The 20977-nt window shown below is 46.6% G+C and overlaps 1 protein-coding gene across 5 annotated transcripts in view; it reads right to left on the reverse strand.

Moving 5' to 3' along the window:
• RFTN1 (raftlin, lipid raft linker 1) overlaps positions 1 to 20977 on the reverse strand; it is a 203673-nt gene that overhangs the window by 40716 nt on the left and 141980 nt on the right. For all 5 annotated transcript variants that reach the window (XM_055295520.2, XM_055295519.2, XM_063610761.1 and 2 more), the window contains exons 6-7: positions 13820 to 14023; positions 1709 to 1824 (exon numbers count right to left, since the gene is read on the reverse strand). In XM_055295520.2, coding sequence (XP_055151495.2) covers positions 1709 to 1824; positions 13820 to 14023 — 320 coding nt within the window. The remainder of the gene's footprint in view (positions 1 to 1708; positions 1825 to 13819; positions 14024 to 20977) is intronic.

The following is a 20977-nucleotide window of genomic DNA, read 5'->3' on the forward strand; positions in this document are numbered from 1 at the left end:
ACTTGGCATCTTGGACTGAGCCTTACTTCCTCTGCATCCCATTTCTAGTTAGGAGCATGGACCCTGGAGAGACCATGGGCACCAGGGTCACACAGGAGTAACTGGTGGAGCTGATCTCACACCAGGTTATCACCTGGTTCCTGACTTCCCTCAGGACTTCTGGCCCCTACGCTAACCAGCCCCGGATGCTGTGACTTGCCAACTCCTGCTTCTGACGACTCCAGTTCCCTTGGGTACTCCATTGCCATCACACTTGCAAAAGCAGTTATTTCTCATCCCTGTTCAGACGCAGGCATGCCCCTCAACAGCCTTGCTCCTCACTTCACGCGTGCTGGGAACCGCTGCAGCTTCAAAGCTGAGTAATAGTGTCCCGGGGGACATCCAACTCACCCCCCGCCCCATCCTATCTCCACTTCAATAACCAGGCAAGGGACTGCCTCAAGGCTGCAGTTCTGGCAGGCACAAGGGCGTGGCAAGCACTGGCTGTCTAGAGGGTCCCAGTGCCCCACACTCCTCAAAAAGAGTTGTATCCACCTCTGTCTTCCCTCAGCCTGGAGAGCCCTGTTAGGCAGAGGCCCTCCCAGCAATGCCAATCCTGTGTTCTTCCAAGGCATTCAGAAATCAGTTCTCTATGTCCATGGCTGGGCACGGTGGCTCACGCTGTAATCCCAGCACTTCGAGAGGCCAAGGCAGGCAGATCACTTGAGGTCAGGAGTTTGAGACCAGCCTGGCCAACATGGTGAAACCCTGTCTTTACTTAAAATACAAAAATTAGCTGGGTGTGGTGGCGGGTGCCTGTAGTCCCAGCTACTCTGGAGGCTGAGGCAGGAGAATCACTTGAACCCAGAAGGCAGAGGTTGCAGTGAGCCAAGATCACGCCACTGCACTCTAGCCTGGGCGACAGAGCAAGATGCCATCTCAAAAAAACAAAAAACCAAGAATTCAGTTCTCTATATCCAAATAGCTTCTCCCTTTATATCCCAGACGCTATGTGTACAAGAGACTAGGCTAAAAAGTCCGTGCTTCCACAGTTAGAGAAATGCCCTTCAGGTGCACACTAGTGAATCTTGGAAGTAAATTAGCTCCTCCAAAGTCCCAGCAGAACATGGTTTGAGGAATTCCCCTTCCCACAGCAATTTGGTGGCCTCATGAGTCAACATTTCTCAAAGACATTCTTCAGTATTCAATGTGTAATCTTGGACCAGGCGCCTAACCTCTCTGTGCCTCAGTTTCCTCATCTATATAACAGGGGCAATAACAGTATTTACTTAAAAGGCTGATTGTGCAGATTAAGTGAGCTCATGTGCATAACTCTAAGGATAACTGGCAGAGGGAGCCACAGGGTCTGGCTCCAATAACGATGCTGCTCTGAGTATTACAGAGGCCACAAACTATGTGGCCTCATTTATATCTCTTAGAGTTGTCAGTTATATGCAAATTAATGAAAGACAACTCTCCTTCCACCAAATGGCCAGGCACATGCAATGTGCTTTTCCTGCAGAAAGGGAAGAGTAGGGCCCACCCCTACACCTGGGGCTGGGAAAAGAGGGGAATGAAAAGACTAAGGGGATCCTTCTAGGACCTACCAAGTCAACTCCCTCTCAGAAGAAAGCCACAGCTGAGCAACAGCCCCACGGTCAGATCGAGCAGGCGGATAAAACAATTGCTGTCTAAACAAAAGAAGCGGGGCTGCCAACCCCACACTTACTTCCAGGACTGTCCATTGTTCAACCACAATAGCATCATAGCCCTGTGTGGTTTTGCTATCTTCTGTGGAAACAGCTTCAAAGATGAATACTCCATCTGTCAAGCCATGTAAGGAATCTGTGGAAAAAGAAAAAGGCGGGGGTGGGAGGGTTTGTAAACCGTCTGTGGCAGAAGTCTTCTAAGCAGCAAACATTTCCACTGCATTCATTAATAATCCCAATCAGAACATCTTTTCAGCATGTTAATTAAAGAAGGCACACACAGCCATAGAGTCTATCTAGCCCTATCAGAATGAATGAGGCTAATTTACCTCACAGTTTTGAATAATATCCTTGATTTTATGAGCCCAGATTTCATTGTTAGCAATCACCATTTGATTTCACGCGTTTACCTTCCTTTTCATGCTCCAGCGTCAGGATGCACTGGGGAGAGCTTATCCAGGGTAAAACACAGTCATTTAGAGACAGTTTTCAGGAGCAAACTATATTTAGGTGAGGGTTTTTTTTTTTTTTTTTTTTTTTTAAGGGAAGAGATATAACACACCAGATCTGAGCTTGTCAGATGCGTCGATTTTTGGAAGTTCACATGATGTGGGCTGCTGTCCAGATAACATCTTAGGCAGCTCTTGTCAAGAGGTGGAATGTGGGGGAGAGGGAATTTTCCCAAATAATTTACCACTGGAGATGTTTCCCTGGGCACTGCTCTAGTCAATGTACCAGGTTCTGAGCTCTGTACAATTCGACAAGTATACATGAAATGTATAGCATGATCAAGAACTATCTTAGGCAATGAGGGTAAAAAGAAATACAGAACAGGCCAGGCACGGTGGCTCATACCTGTAATCCCAGCACTTTGGGAGGCCAAGGCAGGAGGATTCACTGAGCTCAGGAGTTCAAGACCAGCCTGGGCAACACAGTGAAACTATCTATACTAAAATACAAAAAGTTAGCTGGGCGTGGCGGGGTGTGGCTGTAATCCCAGCTACTTGAAAGGCTGAGGCAGGAGAATCACTTGAACCGGGGAGGCGGAGGTTGCAGTGAGCTGAGATAGCACCACTGTACTTCAGCCTGGGCGACAGAGCGAGACTGTCTCCAAAAAAAAAAAAAAAGAAATACTGAACAGAGTCCTTGCCCCTATAGAATACACTAAGGGAAGCACCTTTTGCCCCTTTGTTTGGGGCATGGCTCCTAAATGTCCTAGGTTCATTTTGATAAGGGATTTGGGGGAAGAAGACTGACTTAGAAGCAAGCGGTTTGGGGCTAGGCTCTATCATGAAAGGTGATGTGACTCTTTCAAGGGCTGGGTCTCTCATCTATGGGATTATGGACAATCTCTCTTGGTTCCCAGAGCTGGTGCTATAAACACTGCTCAATCATAATATTATGGACTGAATTGTGTCCTCCCAAAATTCGTATGTTGAAGCCCTAACCCGCAATGTGACTATATTTGGAGACAGAGCCTTTAGGAAGGTAATTAAGGTTAAATGAGGTCCTAGTCCTTCTTTAACTAGGGTGGGATGGGGCCTTAGTCTAATAGGACTGGTGTCCTTATTAGAAGAGGAAGAGAAACCAGAGCCCTCTCTCTCCCTCTCCTGGCATGTGTAAAGAGGAAAAGCCACGTGAGGACACAGCAGGAAGGTGGCTGTCTGCAAGCCAGGAAAAGAGCCCTAGCCAGAAACTGAAGTTTTTGGAACCTTGACCATGGACTTCTATCCTCCAGAACTGAGAGAAAATAAGTGTCTGTTGTTTAAGCCACCCGGTGTGTGGTATTTTGTTATGACAGTCCTAGTAAACTAACATACAAACAAAGCATATTTCAATGATATGCTCTTTTAAAAGGACAATTTTTAATAGGGCAAATCCATAATAATGTGACCTTTTTTTTTTCATGGGGAGGGAAGGGAGACAAATTCAGAAAGTCCCCTGAATCACGCTGGAGTTCCTGGAACTGCCAGTATTTTCTAGAAGTCACAAAGAAAAAGACTGACAAATGTGAATATATAACAATCTTTAGCTTTGGCTCCCAAGAGACCCCATAAACAAAAGGTCATCAACATGAGAAAATTATTTGCAACAACAATAACAAAAATAAAGGCTAAGCTTAATATTATTATATATAAAAAGCTTTTATAGATAGTTAAAAATACTGACACACCATTAGAAACAAAGGACATAAAGCAATTAATTAATTCTCTTTATCTTTCCATGGCCAGTAAACATTGAAAAAAATTGCAATTTCTTTGTTTGTTTGAGATGGGGTCTCACTCTGTCTCTTAGACTGGAGTGCCATGGCACAATCACGGCTCACTGCAGCCTCAACCTCCTGGGCTCAAGTGATCCTCCCACCACAGCCTCCCGAGTAGCTGGGACCACAGGCACATGCCACCACCCCAGCTAACTTTTTATTATTTGTAGAGATGGGGTCTCACTATGTTTCTCAGGCTAGTTTTGGACTGCTGGACTCCCAAAGTGCTGGGATTACAGGCATGAGCCACTGTTCCAGGCCTCAATTTCTTTTTTATTTAGCAAGGTGACGAATTTTGAGAAGAAAATTTTCACTGCTGGTAAAGGTATGGTGATATGGAAAAGTTTACGGTGCTTAAGGGAATTTTAACTGTACAGTCTTTATAGAAAGCAATTTAACAATGTTGCAGGAGCTTGCCACAAAAAGTCCATCCTCTTTCACCCAGAAATCTTACCTTTCTTGTCTATCATGAGGTAATAACCTCCAATGCCATCAAATATCCATCTACAAGCATTACTTATAAAATTACTTAAAAACTTAATCTAAATGTTCAACAATCCAAATATTTAACCACAGAAAAATAGTTAAATTTGGAGATTTCTATAAAATACTAGGCTGTCCCTAAAAATATTATGGGAATTTAATGATTTGGAAAAATGCTTTAGATACAATATTATGGAGAAAAAACTAGGATATAAAACTGCCACATGAGCTCAATATGGATTTTTATGTTAAAACAGTTTGGACAAATTTTAAGGAAATACACAAAATGCTAGCAGCAGTTATAAGTGGTAGAATTACATATAATTTGAGTTTTCTTTTATATCCTTTTCTGTGAGGTTATTAACAAGTTAATACAGGTATAACACAAGGAAATGGACAACATAGATGACAAAGAATTTCCTTTTTCTCTCCTCTACAAGGCTCTTAAAGGCCTAACTAGAATCAAAGAGTTTTTTTAAAACTATGGGGAGATGATTTTAGTATAATCTAAATAGACTTCCTTAGAGGAGTCTAAAAATGGCAGATAGTGCCTCAGAAGGGTGAGTGACATGTTATTGGAGTTCAAGTGTACACTGAATAACCTTCCAGCCATTGTGACACCTACTGGGAATCTATTATGTGCCAAGTAGTCCTGTAGTCACTAGAGATCTCACAAGCAGCAAGACAAAGTTCCTGCCTCCATGAAGCTTACCTTGCAGTGGAGGAGGAAGACAATAACATCATGTCAGAGGTGATACATGCTAGAAAAATACTAAGTGGGCCAAGGGGAGAGTGTGAAGGTGGACACAGTGGTGGCTATTTTTGAAAGAGGCATCAGGGTAGGGCTCCCCACTTCGAGTGAACTAAGCAAGCAAGGAATACGGATCTGCAGGGTTTGAGAGTTCCAGGAGGAAGGGACAGCCAGCCTTTCATGCAAAGTGAGTGAAGGACAGCCAAGGACCAGGTGAGCAGCAGAATCAGGAGAGAAGGTGGTTAAGACTAAATTGACTGGTGGGGAGGCCAGCCACTTAGGGCTCTGTTCATCTGACTTGCTTGGCCAGTGGGATATTGGCAGGTGTAATGCAAGCAGAGACATAAAAAGCACATGTGTGGCTGAGCTTGGCCTCTTGTGTCTTTGCCATTACGCTGAGAGGGCATTGCCCCAGTTAGCCAGTTGGTTCTAGGGAGATGAAGGACAAATGAAGCAGAGCTGCCCCGGTGGAGCCCAGCTGAGACCAGGTCTGCCTCAACAGAGCTGCTCCAGCCAACCCCAAAATCCGCCAGAGTAAATTGTTACCATTGTAAGCCAATGAGTTCTGAAGTGGTTTGTTACACAGCATTATTGGAGCAATAGCTGACTGACACAATGCCCGACCTAGACCTAAAAACAAGACCACTGTACTTTGCTTAGCTTGGGTCCTTATTCCAGAATAATAGGAAGGCCTAACCGGTTCAACAAACCATGGCTGTAAGGTAATAAGCACAGCAGCCTTATCCTGATGTTTTCCCAACATAAGATAGTTCTCCATTTCAAGTAAGAGCCCTATGGGTAAACCAATAACACACTCCAGCTTCTTGTTTCCTATCCTGAGAGTCTGTTATCAAACAGCCTTGGCAGATGCTAAGCTTGCCTCTCTCATCTGCTTTGCTAAAATGTTTCTCCCAAGTGCTTATTCCATGGCCTCCTAAGAGACATGTTTCATAGGTTATCAGGGAAAAACAGCTGCTCTACGGCTAAATCACGTCACAAGTATTTTGGGGTCCAAGGCGAGTATGGACCATAGTCCAGCTTACTTTTTAAGTTCTGGGAACACTCCAGGAGTCCATCTGGAGCCCCTATCACAGTAGGGATGCCCTAAGAGACCCCTTTGAGTAAAGCCCTCCCAAATCCTGACCTGGGCATGCTTGAGACCAGAAGACACTCAATGATTCCATCAGGATTGTATCAACACAGCACACATTTCCTCAAGACGTCTACAAAAATAAGTTATATCAAATTTCCAAAGCCTCTACCTACAGATCTTCTCAATGGAAAACCTCTAAGCCCTTTAAAAGTGCCTGCCGTGTGCTTTTAGTACTTAAGTGCTTAATTCAGCATAAATTATATGATGGTGTTTAGCCTGCCCATGGCAAGCATGGCAGAGCTGAGGTCCAGAAGAGGGAAGGGCACACTCGCAGCCCGTCCAGACTTTTTCTCCATCCCCTGCAGGGCTTCCTCTCTTTCCTCCTGAGTCACAGGCCTGGGAGAGGGGCTGTGTAGTCAGCAGGGAAAGCTACGGCTGGCTTGGGGGCATGAAGGAGGAACACACCCAGATCCTTATTCACCACCCACCGCATCCACTGCCTGCCTCCCAGCCTCCCCACCTCAGCCTAATGCTCCAGTATTCTGAATCCAGAGTGCTGATTCACCTACTTAACCATGAGGCTGATGTTCAGAATGGCTGTCAAAATCTGGTTATCTGTAACAGCAAAAAAAAGTCAATGAACCAGAGAGCAGACAGCTGGGCTTTTAAAGAGTCGCTTGTTTTGACGGCCTGGTCCACTCCTTGTCTCCTCATTACCTTCATGGCTCAGCCTCACTATAATGTGCACCGAATTGGGTATAAATAGGTCTACCTTGGAGTGAAGGCTCCAATGTAAAAAGGTTAAACCGCCCTCCATCTATGGAAAACATTCCATTATCACTGCATTTTTTATTAAAGCGAAGATGCTTCCCTACTGTGCACAAAAAGCTATTTTCCCTCGTACTGTATAAATATTTGATGCTGGTCTTTTGGCAAAAGGCCACCTTAATATTCCAAGCTTATGATTTACAAGAAGGATGTGGGAAAAGGAGATTTGTCATATTATTTCAAGAGGTAAATTCTATGAGGCAACCACTCTTCTGCAGCCTCTGAGACATTAAGACTCTATCAAGCTAACCTTCAGGCTCAGCCCTAGGGTGCTGTGCTTCGCCAAAGTCTAGCCTGAATGTGCATGCCATGACAAGCGGTCAATGCATTTGGTCTATTTTTGCAGGGTTAAAAACAATGTGTTACTGTTCTCCTTTAAACAAGCTAGACTGGACTAGATTGTCCACCCTGGAGTAGCTGGCATAACAGATGCTCTTGGCTGAGGGTGCCTTCTCTCCATCAGAGGTCGCACAGTGTTCTTGGTACCACCTTGATTCCAGGATTGGCAATCGCCAACTGCATAAGCGCAATTGCACATGCAGTCATACGACATGTGATCCCATGGCAAATGTAATCACTGCTCAGCCAATCCCAGGTAACGGTGCCATATTGCTTCCCAATCACACTGCAGCTAATTTGCTCTATTAACCAAAGAATGAGCAAGGCTGCTGCCTTCTCTTGCTTCTTGAACACTCACTGCTGCTATGGGTGGGCCTGCCTTCCTGCATTCTCAATCTGAGGCACTGAATAATCTAGAAAAGATATTACTCCTCTTCAGCTAGAAAAGGGTTAGCTTGCAAGTTGCAGCGCCATTAAACTGACCAGATAGGGAAGAAACATTCTGATTCAGTGTTAGCTGGATGTGAGGCGCTCTGCCAGGTGCAGTTCAAGGCTTTTCGTTGAATCCTCCCCAAAATTCTGTAAGAGCTGTCATTCCCTTTTAGTGGGTAGATAACTGAGTTAAATGATTAGTCCATGTTCATATGGAATACAAGGGCCAAACCAGATCTGAAATGTGATTTGTTTGATCCTAAAACCTACCCGTTTTCAACAATAGACATTTATTGAGCTACTACTATGATGAAGCAGACCCTGCTTGAGGAACTGGGGGTAGGTGCTAAACAGGCTCGGTTTCTACCCTTGCACAGCTGGTGTTTTCTGACCACTGCACCATACTCTGTCTGCCTTGGTGGTTAGGATGAGATTTCAGTCGGGTCACAATGAGATGGGCTTAGGGCTTCTGTTTGGGGCCACGTCTGTGCAGATGCCATGCTGTCCTATATGGAGCAAAAAAAATAAATAAAAATATGCCTGTAAATGGCTAAGTTATGTATATAGCTGTGTATTTGACACAATGGAATAGCACACAGCAACGAGAGAAAATGGTCTGCAATTACATGTAAAAATATGGATGAATCCCACAATGACAAGTATATAAAGTTTGTACATAGTTCAAAACTCATCAACAGTGTTTCAAGTAGGAACTGTGGTTACTCTGGGGGGATAGAAAGAGCGTGGGGCATGCAGGGGCTTCTAGGGGCTTGATAAGTTCTATTTCTTGATCTATGTGCTGGTGACATGGATGTGCTCACCTTGTGAAAAGCCACTGACCTATATCCTATGATCTGTACAATTTTTTTACATGTGTGCTAAACAGCAATAGAAGTTTTTTTAAAGGTGCCCTATGGACACATGAGAAAATGCATTTAATGGCATATGTGCAGTTTAGCCCCTACATTATTAAGTGGCCTCTTTGAAATAGAAGCCCAGCCTGTAACCACTAGGCCAGACATTCCTGGAGATGGGTGGTGTCCCAAGGGAGTGGCTATCAGAAACGCCTGGTACTACTTCCTTCTCCCTCTTTACCAGTCCCACCCTAAAACCTGCAGATTCCTGGTGAAACACTCCAGTATCAGTGTTTTCCCTCATCACCACTGGCATTATTATTGAGCATCATCCAGAACTATCATTAGTTACCTTCTGAATACAGCACTGTGATGTTAAGAAAGTAAAAAAGTAGGACCTGCCTGGGGGGTTGGTTGCAAGTACATCTGTATAAAATATATACCCCACATATTTAATATATATTTTATTAAAACATCTACATGTGTTTTACTTATGTATTTTGCAAATATATGATCATGGAGGATGTGCTAGGTGTCAAAAGTGGTATAAATGCCAATACAAAGTGATACTTGGATTTAGATGCAGCTGGGGAACCACAGAAAGTCTCAAGGGAGACCTAATCTTTTAAAAAGGTGGGAACAGAGACACATCTGGGTGTCATGTGACCCCTATGTGATGCAGCGTGGAGAACACATCGCCTGGAATGTATTCTTGTCATAATTCTTAACTTATCAAGGCCTTAGAACTAACTTCCAGGTTACAGGAAATAGAGGCTGGAGAAATAAGATCAATGACACCATGAGCCCTGACCAGATGAAACATCATGCAGGCCGTTCCGCAGAAGAAGCAGCTAGGTTCCTTTCAAGCAGTCAGGGAAAGAAAAAAGGGCTCTTCTAGGCAAAAAGAGAAGTGAGGATATAGTCACCGCAAACACTGACTGTTACTGCAGTAGATTCTGGTTTGGATAATCAGCTGCAAAGGCCATTTCTGAAACAAAGAGGTGGAGGACTGCCAGGGTAGGAAAGGGCAAGGACAGGCCAAGTGTATGAGGAACGAGGAGCAGGAGTGGGCAGGAGGGTGGAGCAGGGAAGGCAGGGCAAAGAGGGTAGTTGGAGGCGGGGGACAGGACAGAACCAGAGGAATGCTGGGTAAGGCAGGGCAAGAGAGATGGTGGCAGCGGCAGCAGCCTCAGTGGCTGGTGATGGCAGCAGCAATTCTGTAGGCCCAGAGGCCTTGTGAAAAACCAGCCTCCTCGCTGGGTCTTCAGGGGTGGGCAGCCTCAGTCCTACCCCAAACTCCTGGCTCCCACCCAACTCCTCCACAACAGCCGGCTGAGCTCGGGGTCTCTCCTCCTCATCTTTCCCATCCTCTAGAAATAGAGAACCTGGCCTTCCTCTCACTGGCTGACATGTTCCTGAGTGCCTGGCTGCTCTGCTATGTGGCCCCTGGACTCATTCTTGCTTCCATCGGGTCCTGCCGCCTCCCTAGAGTGACCTTGGAGTCCTCCTCTTCCCACCGGGAGAGCCACCAAAGTCCCGCTGGGGGTCACAACTCCTGCCAGCATAGCCACGTCTTTCCTCTTCTATTCCGCCCACCTCATGGTCCTTTTGTCTGCCTACTCCCTTCTTTCTTCCTGCCACCTTCTTGCTCTTACTAGCCAGTAACCTTGACAATGACATAATGTCTCTGTGCCTCAGTTTCCACAGCTATAACACAGGTATAACAACAGTACCTACTTCACTGAGGTACTGTGAGGATGAAGTCAATGCTAAGTTTGAATTGCTGAGACCAGCACCCACACAAAGCAACCGCTAGGTGTCCATGGTCATCACTATGCCCCTCCTCTGTGCCCTAAGCTTGCCAGAGCCCACGGGCAGAGCCTCCCCTAGCCCAAGACACCGGGTCAGTCTAAGGTTTAATGAACGACCCAGGGAGAGGAGTCCTGGACACCATGAGCAGGAGCCCACACTTGAGGACTGTACAAGTCTTTCTATGTCCCAGGGTGGGAGGCATAGGGAGGGGAGTAATGCCTTGAGAACAGAAGCTCTGGAGTCTGCACTGGGTAATTCAGGTTGAAACATCACCTTGTTTATGGGACAAAGTTCTCCTGAGCTTTATGACCCTGTGGAAAATATTTTGGAGTATAAATCTCTATTCAGGGGTCATGACTGGTGCCATTCCAGATGGCAAACATCTTAAAGATGTGCTTCTAGCTCTGCCAGATTTATTTGTAAGGACACTAATTATCTCATTAGAAATAGGTTCCTCTTATGATTATGATTAGCTTGCCATTTTTTTTTCTTAATTCTGGGAAAAGAACACACACGTATTTCATCCGTGGCCAACGGAAACCTTGGACTTTTCCAGAGCAGAAACGCCCTAACCCAGGAAGCATTACTCCCAGTCATACTCTCCCTCCCAAATGACATATAAAGGGTGAAATTGTGTTTAAAATCAGAGTGGGTTTCAATTCATTTTGTTCTGAGAATTTTGCAGCCATCCCTGACATAGAGACGAACAGCTATGGTGGAACTCTAAGATATGGGCAGCATACAGGAAGATGCCTGCGCCCTGTGGAGGATTTCACGGTTGCGCTTGCCAGGGGAAATTTCATGTTCTGTCTTCAGGGCAGGAAGAACAAATTTAATGTGGTTAAAGCCAAGGGAGGCTATAACAGTATTTCAAACACTCAAGTCAAATCTGAAGAAAAAGCTGTTTAAGTTGTCTGCATTTCTGGACTCCAGGTTGAAGAGTGGGGTGACGGGGAGTAGAGGAGGCTAACTCAGCCTTGATCACCAAGCCATAATGGTAGAGGAACAGCAAATGGGTTTGTGAATGTTCCAAGTGTTCTTTCTTGGGGGTCGGTCTTAGGGCCCCTGTCATGCTCAGGCAGTGGGGTCAAAGAGAAAACCTTCCTTTTGATGCCCTAGTTTTCCTAAGAGGGGAAGAAATTCCAAGTGGCCACCTGTGTATCCACTATCTCCCAGCACCTCTCTACACACCTTCAACAACTAACCATCAGTTTCCTAGGAAGAAATGTAAAACTGTGCACGGCCACAGATAGCATCTATGGGCACCGAGAGGGGATGAAAGGAGCCACCGTTGCCACAACCCAAGATGGGCAATGTGGTGTCCCTGCAGGAAACGGAGCCAAAGCGTTCCTCCCTGGCCTCCCCTGACGCTGATAAGTCAGGCTGTAAACATCTGTCCCAAGTTGGCCCGAAGCATGTACCGCCACTGGTGTTTTATGATGCATCTCAAACCAGACCGTGACAACCCCTGGCTTTGGGGAACTTTGTAAGTACCCACGGAGGGCTTTCTTGTGTAGAGGGAGGTTACCCACCTTGCCACTAGGGCACAGAAGTAACCCTACGTTAGTTGTATTAAAGACATGTATATTCGGCTGGGCACAGGGGCTCACGCCTGTAATCCCAGCACTTTTGGAGGCCAAGGCGGGTGGATCACAAGATCAGGGAACTGAGACCATCCTGGCTAACACAGTGAAACCCCGTCTCTACTAAAAATACAAAAAAATTAGCCTGCGTGGCGGTGGGCGCCAGTAGTCCCAGCTACTCGGGAGGCTGAGGCAGGAGAATGGCATGAACCCGGGAGGTGGAGCTTGCAGTGAGCCGAGATCGCGCCACTGCACTCCAGCACTCCAGCCTGGGCGACAGAGCGAGACTCCGTCCAAAAAAAAAAAGACATGTTTATTCTAGAACTGCATTGACCAAGTGCACACTGACCAGTGACACTAGCCACTAGCCACATATAGTTATTTAAACTTAAATTAATGAAAGTTAAATGAATTTTAAAATTCAATTATTCAGATGCTGTATCCACATTTCAAGTGCTCAGTAGCCACAGGCAGCTGTTGGCCGCCATACTGGACAACTCAGATACAGAACAAACACCTCCATCATCATGGGCACTTCTATTGGACAGCCCTGCTCTGGATGTATTCTTAACAAGCCGATCGCCTTTCTTGTGTCATTCATGCATTCAACAAATAGTTATGGACCACTACACTATACAACGCCTGCTGCTACTATGATAACATGTCAATATTAGTCAGTGATACTTAGAGACTTGCATCCAAAATTAAGACCTGTCTGTGCTGTATCATGTTCTAAGGCTTTGAATGATTTAAAGTACATTCATTTAGAATTCAGAATGGTCTCTATTCTCAGGATGCTTGCTGGCATTTCAAGGATTGCAAACAATGTAGAATCCAAACTCTGTTCATGACTCTGTTAATTCTTGAGAGAAAACAGCTCAACAACAACACACGGCGCTGTTGATGCCCCCTGCCAGGTTTTGCTGGGATTGACAAATTTGGTGTTATGTTTCACTTAGGAATCCTGCTGACTGGCAGTCCTCAGGATCCGCACGTGCTGGCACGTTGGTCCCACTCCCCAAGTTGCCTCCCAGACTTGACACACCCTGGTGGCTCAACTTGCCTTCTCGTTAACCTAAAGCCCTTTCTTTGTTTGACACATTTTCCCACTGTGGGCAGACTTTCTGCCTTAGGAGAGCTGACATCAATAGTGCTATCCCACGCAGCAAACCACTAGAGACAGCACATTACTGGGGAGGGGGTACTGGGTGCTGGGAGACCTGGGAACAGTGTGTGTCTCAGTGGAGCTTACAGAAACCAGGCTGTTCAATTTATTTCTCTGCTGTTAATTTCAAGGTGCTGCTACTGCTACTTCAAACTGTAATAGTGTCTACAAACAATTTGCACTTTGGAATGGCACAATCCCGGGGGGTAATTAACAAATCCAGGGAACAATCTTTTTAAAAGCCTTTAAAAGCAACAGAGACTGAGGCCACCTTCGATGAAATAGAATCACTCCACTTTCTCTGTCATTTCAGAAGATACCTGGCTGACTCCGAGAGAGGTTTCGAGAGCACAGGCCCTGGGCTTTACGGAAAGTTCCTCAAGATGTGTTAATTAGAAATAAAATGCAGCACGGTTATCGGCTGCAGAGCTTTCTGAATGAAGCAGGCTCTGAAGAGGGACTAAGATTTCAAGAGTTAGAAGCAGAGTTCACAAAGGGCCACCCAAGGACTGTGAATTCCAAACATACCATTCACTATTCCAAGGTAGAAGACTGCGTTCACCAGCATGCCTCCTTTCCGGAAGTGGTCGCTCATGTGCTCTAACCAGTTGGCGTCCAAACCGCTCACTGTCTGGCCATTCTTGGAGACACGGAGAGGAATGGTGACAGGGTAGTATTGCCGGCACTTCTGATGGCTCTTCGGTTTGTTGAAAAGTGTGAAGATCTCCATTTCTGTTGGGATTTGTAAAGAGAGTGGAGAGAGAAGAGGTCAACTGATGTTAAAAATCTGCTTCATCGGCTTAAGCGGAATCTCTCAGGAGCCTGAATAAATGATATGATGAATGCTGAAATCTGTGAGGCTGTATTGTTGCCAGATAATAAAGCCTCATTCCAAGTAGTAAGTTGAGGCTGGCTTAAAGTAACATGGACCTGAAAGGTTGGGCTTCTGATGGGGGACTTAGGTTTTTAATCTGGAATATAATGAATAGCTGTTATCTGGGATTAATGTGCACAGCTAGGTGTTTGAGAAAAGAACATAGCAGATGGGTCTAGAAATTCATACAAAGATGTGTTTTAGAAATAAAAGCAGACATATTTGGGTGAGAGTGGTCTTTGAAAAAGTAAATGTACAGAGACACATAAAAACAAAAATACTGCTCTAATTCCAGGAACCTTGTACACTCCTGAACTCACCATTTATAAACTGCAGTAGTGTTTCCTGTATTAAATATTAACCCATAATACTTAATCAAGTACATCAAAAATACATCACTGATATGTAAAAATAAATATGTTCCCGTAAATGAGAGTTCCTGCCTGGAGTGGCAGGTCGGTCCAAATAGCCAAGAAGGCACAGGGGATGAGGCTCTGAGCTTTTGGTTCCTTCATTTATAGCTCAGTTCTTCAGCAATCAATAATCACCGCCACCCAGCAGCTGAGCCGCAACTGCCTACGTGCAGCTGGGCATGGGTTAGCAGTAGCAGCCTCCAGAAGCAAATACCTGGAATTTCAATCTAAGTCTGAGAGTCTATTTTTGTGCTCCTCATTTAGTCAAGCAATCAGTTGACCCAGCTTAAAAAGTCTTACTTACACAGGCTAGTCAGGAATATGCTTTGGTTTCCAAAAATATCTTCTTAAATCATAAGAAAATCCCCACCCTTCTTTGAAACAAGAATTTAAAGGTCATAAACAATGGTTGACATTAGCAAGAAGGACAAAGTACATTCATGCTCCCTGCGTGAGACACCTGGACCCACACTCTCTGATGCTGTTTCTCAGATTTCAGTATCTCACAATGTTTTGTGGTATCCAAGTACTAGTTGATTTTTTTAATTGACTCACTTTCCTTTATTTAAACAAACACTTTTTTTAGAAAAAGGAAACTTTGTTTCGTGACTATGAAGGCAGTCCACTACCACTTGCCAAAAACAAGGGGTGATGATGAAGCACAGTAACACCAAATATGTTCATCCATCTAACATCTAAAATTATCTCACATAGGTCACAAAGTCTTCTCACAGCCCCACCTGAGTGAACACCAGCGGAGATCTCTAGGGACCAACGCTGGGCCATATTACTTTGTCATCAGCAAGACCTGAATGAACAGCAGCCATTTCAGGCTTTCCATCCAATAGAACAATTAGGAAAGGAAGGTGCCCATCTTTGGAAGTGGCCACCTGGATTTTAAACACCAGTTCTAGCCTGTTCATCATCCCCATCCCAAGTTGCTTTTCTCAGGCCTCCTGCTTACTCAGGAAGCCATCTCCAGCCAGGAAGTACTTTCACACCAGAAATTAGGTCTTGGTGTATAGAACTGGCAGTCACTAGACTAGTTTGTGAGTTCAAAATACAAACTTTAGAAATGGAGCAATACAGAGGAGGTTCGTAATGGAGGGAATCTGGCCATAAATTGGGGCTGGGGTGGGCAGGAGGTGAACTAGATGATTGGGTGTTTTCCAGTCCTGGGCGTCAGGGGTTCAATTAAAAGCTGCAGCTACCGAGGGCAAGAGGATAAGCAAGGTTTTAGTGAGTTCTTGGGTTTATTTGGATTCCTTCGAAAGCAGACCCTGCAAGCTTTCCTGTGCAAGTAGTTTATTTGGGAAGTGATCCCAGGAAACAGAGGGAAGGAGTAGGAATGGGAAACAGGGAGGAGCTGGAGATGATGCCAGTGAATGAGTGCATTGAAGAACATGTTACCACTGGGGCAACTAGGGCTCAATCTCAACAAGGACCCTGAGACACTGTGTAAAACACACCTCACATTCACCCACCAAGGGCAAGGAAGGCGGGACATTTATCCTCATAAATCGAAGGTCACTCCTGAATCGTTAATTCCTCAGGGCCCGTTCCCGAGAATGTCTGCAGGTAGAGAGGCTAAGGAAGCTGTGGGCTTGGCCAGAGCTGTCCACAGGTGACCCCAACATGGGCCATAGCACCACTTGCTACAGCCTGCTACAGTCAAGCACAAATGCAAATGAATTAAGAAGAAGAAGAAAAAAATCACAGCCTCTGTGTGGGAGAAGTAGGTGGGGAATTTGGAAGTGGCCAAAGTCCAAAACTACATGGTAACACTTGATCACACAGAAGGAACTCCCACTCAACGGCAAGACAGAAACATAACTTTCCCAAACGCGTAATGAACCAGAAAAAGGGGAAGGCCAAAGGAGAAGTGAGAATGCTGGGGGTGTAGTGGAGGAAGACAGAGACCCTCAGAAAAGGTAGACGGTGCTGACAGCTTTCCCGGCTTGATCCTCCCCAGGGGGCCAGACTGAAGCCAGAGACTGAAATAAATTTCTCAGGAAAAGGAAACAGTGTTGGAACGAAGAGCCTCCACAGCATCAGCAGCAATGAAATATTGGGAAAAACCTGATTGCAGATGCGTAACCCTTGTACACTCCTCTGCCCCATCATCTCCTTGGCCCCGGTCCTTTCTCTACCCACATGGAAACCAGCCAAGAGAACTGTCCAAAAGTGATGTCCTTTAAAATTCTGATTCTCCAACACACATCCTCATGTGAGCAAGCACCAAAAATTCCAAAAAGAAGCCCCACGTTTGTTTAAATTTTCTCAGCTGCTCTGTGACTCTGCCATGACCCCAGCTGGAAGATTTTTCCAGACATGGGACAGTAAGTCCCAGAGGGATAGGGAAGGCATTGTTTTTGAGAATGTTTTGGGAGTGGCTGAAGGACTGTACTGGCAGAGCACCCAAGGAGCATCGGGACTGTCTTCTCGTCTCTCCCTTTCCCCCACCTTGTCTCATTTAGATCCCTCCTGTTACACACATGTTTACTGTATTGACCTAAGCCAACCAGAGGAGAAAGTGAGGGCAGGTTAAGGGGGCATGGGGCCCAAGGGTGGGGGTGGCTGAGTCCTGCCAGCCTGGGAGCCTGGTCCATTCAGGCCTTGCCAGGCTACTAGGGAGTGGGGAGGAAAGAGGCAGCTGTCCAGCCCTGAGGTCTGTGCCTGGGCGTGGGGACTCCGGCACAGGATAGGAGGCTGCAGTTTGCCTGCAGGTGGGGCCCCAGAGAGCCCAGGTCTTGAGGGTAAGCAGGGGACTGGCTGGGCCCTGCTGTCCCAGGAGACCTCTGGTCTGGAGAGAAGAAAGAGTTTAGAGCCTGGGTGAAAATCTGGGGCTCCAAGGGCTAGATGTGGGAGGAGGAGGCAGCTGGTCGTTGGCTGCACTGGAAGGAACAAGTGGGCATCACATTCGGCTGGGCAGCCCAAGCTGGGTGGGGACTGCAGGCTGCTGAGGTCATGGGCAGAAGGGACTAAGCAGAAAGGTTTGCATTGGGAAGGGAGGCAGTGGGCACCGTGGTGACGAGGCAGGGCAGGAGGGTAGAAGGGCCCCAGGCTGCTCCATCCAGATGCCTAAATCTGGACAAGGCTGCTCAAGCTTCGCTCAGGCTTGGGTACTAATAGCAGGTACTAATAGTGAGGCCCGCTTGCCAGGGCAGCAGCGAAAGGCAAAGTGCAGGGACCGCCGCATGCACAACAATCCACGGGAATCCACCTGTAAGGATGACAGCAGCCACAGGCATGTGTCCCATATTTACAAGGGCCTTTCACCTTCACCATCTCATGTGACTCTCCCAACCTTGATGAGAGGGGGTGGCACTGGTTCTGTGCCCAGAAGTGCTAAGTGGATCCCCCAGAAATCACAAGCCAGTAAGTGGCACAGCCAAGAGTCTTTCAAACCCCAAACCCTGGGCTCTTTCCCAAATCTAACAAGAGGCTAATTTCATCAGGACACAGAAGGCAGGGGCTGATGACCGCGGGTGGGAGCTCAATAGCTGTTTGTTAATGGACTGAGTAAAAGGCCAGAAAGATGGCGGCAGGTGGCAGATCTGGGAGGGGGCCACATCATGGGGTCCAACTATCCCGAGGGAGTTGGGAGGGAAGGAGCCCTCACATCAGGAAAGCCCAACCCCCAGGTTTTGGCCATTCACAATGAGCTGGCAGCCAGGGAGGGCTACTGAATAAAATCCTCTCAGCCAGAAACATGATTGGCATCACAGGCTTGGGTTTCTGGCTGACATTTCTAAGCATTTTAAGTGAGGAGGTGCAGGGTAGGAAGGGCGGTGCTTGGAAGACTTATCATTTTGGTGACGGTGAGAATGATTACAATTTTCCTGAACCTGTCTAGCCTCCTGGTTTCTCTGATGGAAGTTGTGGCAACGGAGATGCTGAGGCTGTCCCTGCACAGGCTCAGGTGATCACGGCACAGCATGGACCTCCAACCAAAAGGAAATTCCCCCAGACCAGGAAATAAGTCAGCAAGCAGGAAGACGAACCCACGGCGGGCCTCCCCAAGAACCTGCAGGGGCAAGGAGGCATGACGGCTGCACCGAGCCTGCAGAGATGGGGAGGGACGACCTGCCCCTGCTTCCGCATGGAGAATCCACTGGAAAGTCCTGTCTGAACAGGCATTGCCTAGATTCCTCTCCCCAAGGCCTCCTATAAAGGAAATAAATTAACTGAGGAGAAGGAGGGAAGAGGAGGGAGACTCCCTCTGGATATTTTTTAATTGTCTTGCTGTGATTGCCTATTTAAGCCCACCTGGCAGAAGAGGAGTAAAAATACTTCACCCTCCTTAGGGGGCCGTGAGAGAAGGCAAGCTGGGAGCTGAGCAGGCAGTGGGGAGGGGTGCCTGGGGGGGCCCGTGTGTGCCTGCGGGGGAGTGACAGTGAGTGGACTTCCTAGGAGAAAGATTAGGAGAGAGGCCGGGTGTCAGGTGAGGGTCACAACCAATGAGGACAGGGTCCCTGGACGTTCAGCCTTCAGGGAGGCCAAATACTCAAGCTGTGATAAAGAAATTAAACTGTATGGGGGTATAAAAGGTGACACTCCCTATTTGTAAAATGGACCTAGTAATAGCATCTTCTGCCATAAAGCTGTTGTGAGGAGTAACTGAGATGACACAAGAAGGACACAGAATAGGGCACTTGGAGGGTGACTGCCATCGTGACCACTGAAAGGCTTATATGTGAAATGATCCCTGTATGAAAAACCCAAAAGCTCATCTATTCCACCAAAGGAGGAAAAAGGGATAACAGTGAGCTGCCTAAATTTCAGAGATTGGCAGCCTGAGCAGAGAGATATAAAGGGACTGCTTTATGCGTAGAGACAGGCCGTGTTTACCTGCCTAGGGAGACTGGGCTCGAAGGAGCCTTTAATCCCTCCTCCTGGCCTACCCCTGCAGAGCTGAAATCCTCATCCACGGTGGGCTGACCACCTCCCGAAACACACGCATTCACCCCTTCCTCCCCAGCAGAGTCTGTTTCTCCAGGAGAGAACAGGGACTTGGGTGATGGGATAGGGGCCAAGATGCTTTGGGTGTCGATTTTTCTGTGTTCAGCCGTCAGGGGAGATTCTGGGTGAGGGAGGTGAGTAGCCATGGGGTGGCAAGAAGGTCCTGGGCACCTGCGGAGGTTCCTAGGACAAGTTTCCCCAGTGAATAATCCTCTCACAGGAGGCAGGAAGTCTGGAAGGAGTATCGGAGGAAGGTGGGCTCTGGAACACAGGAAGGATCTGAAAACTACTGAGGAAACCTCAATAGTAACTGCCTCCTTTCTCAAAGCCAGGATTCCATGAGAGGTGAGAAACTATCGTTCTATCCCCATTTCACAGGGTGAGGAACTGAGGCACGGAAGGCAGGCCGGAATGTAAACAGACTCTAGATTCTTGAGCACCATGCTCCTCACCTCTCCGTCACTCCTGCCCTTTCTCCTGGGGGCCTCTGCCTGGCCTGACCCTCGCCCTCCCACAGTCCTGGACTGTACAGAAGGACTCCAGTGAGGTCCATCTTCCTGCCCAGGATTCAGAGCACACACATCCAGCCCAACCTCCATGAGAAGATGGAGGTTTCTGGACTAAGACCTGGGCGTTCATGAGGAGGACACACTGGCCTTAAATGCATGCTCAGCTACTTCATGAGGGCAGCAGGCATGTGCCTCAAACAGCGAAAAATCACACAAATGAAGGGCTCTACTTCAGTGCATACTAAGAAGGCTCAATGCCTTGATTAAACAATAGTCTTACTACATCACAGAACTGAGGCAGCTCCAATATCTCCCTCTAAATCAACTTTGCAAATAAGCCCCTGGAATTAACCATCCCATAGTTTTCTTCTCAAGAAGTTCTGATGTAACAAAAGAAACTGTTTCTCCTTGTTTTCCCTTCTCGAAGGGAAAACACCTGTTCATTATCACTTGTAAGAGGCTAATTTCAAGAATTAGTAAATAAATGATAATAACAATATTAACCAGGGAGATCATCCAGAAAGGCCTAAACAGAAAGCCCTCCTAAGCCCTGGGGGTCTTCTGTTCGTTTTCATACTTGCTCGTACTTACATGGCTCATGTAAGTACCTTGCTCTCAGGAAATGACTGGATGCTAGATTTCCTGGAGAAAGGGGGAAATATGGATGGTTGATTTCCTGAAGAAAGTAGAGAAAAAGGAAATACAGAGAAACGGAGGGAAACTTTGCTCCCTGTAAATCTTGTTAAGGGCCTCGGTAAATCTTGTTAGTCTATTACACAGGAAAGACCAAGCAGAGAGGTGTGAAGGGATGGTGGGTAAGTCCACCTGGGTTCATATGCCTGAACTGCCTATTTCCAGACTGGGCAACAAATTTCCTCTCTAAACCCCAATTTGCTCAGCTGTAAAGTGTCTTGCTTTAGGCGGGTAT

Source organism: Symphalangus syndactylus, chromosome 10 (assembly GCF_028878055.3).
Source record: "Symphalangus syndactylus isolate Jambi chromosome 10, NHGRI_mSymSyn1-v2.1_pri, whole genome shotgun sequence".
In the NCBI taxonomy this organism is placed as follows: domain Eukaryota; kingdom Metazoa; phylum Chordata; class Mammalia; order Primates; family Hylobatidae; genus Symphalangus; species Symphalangus syndactylus.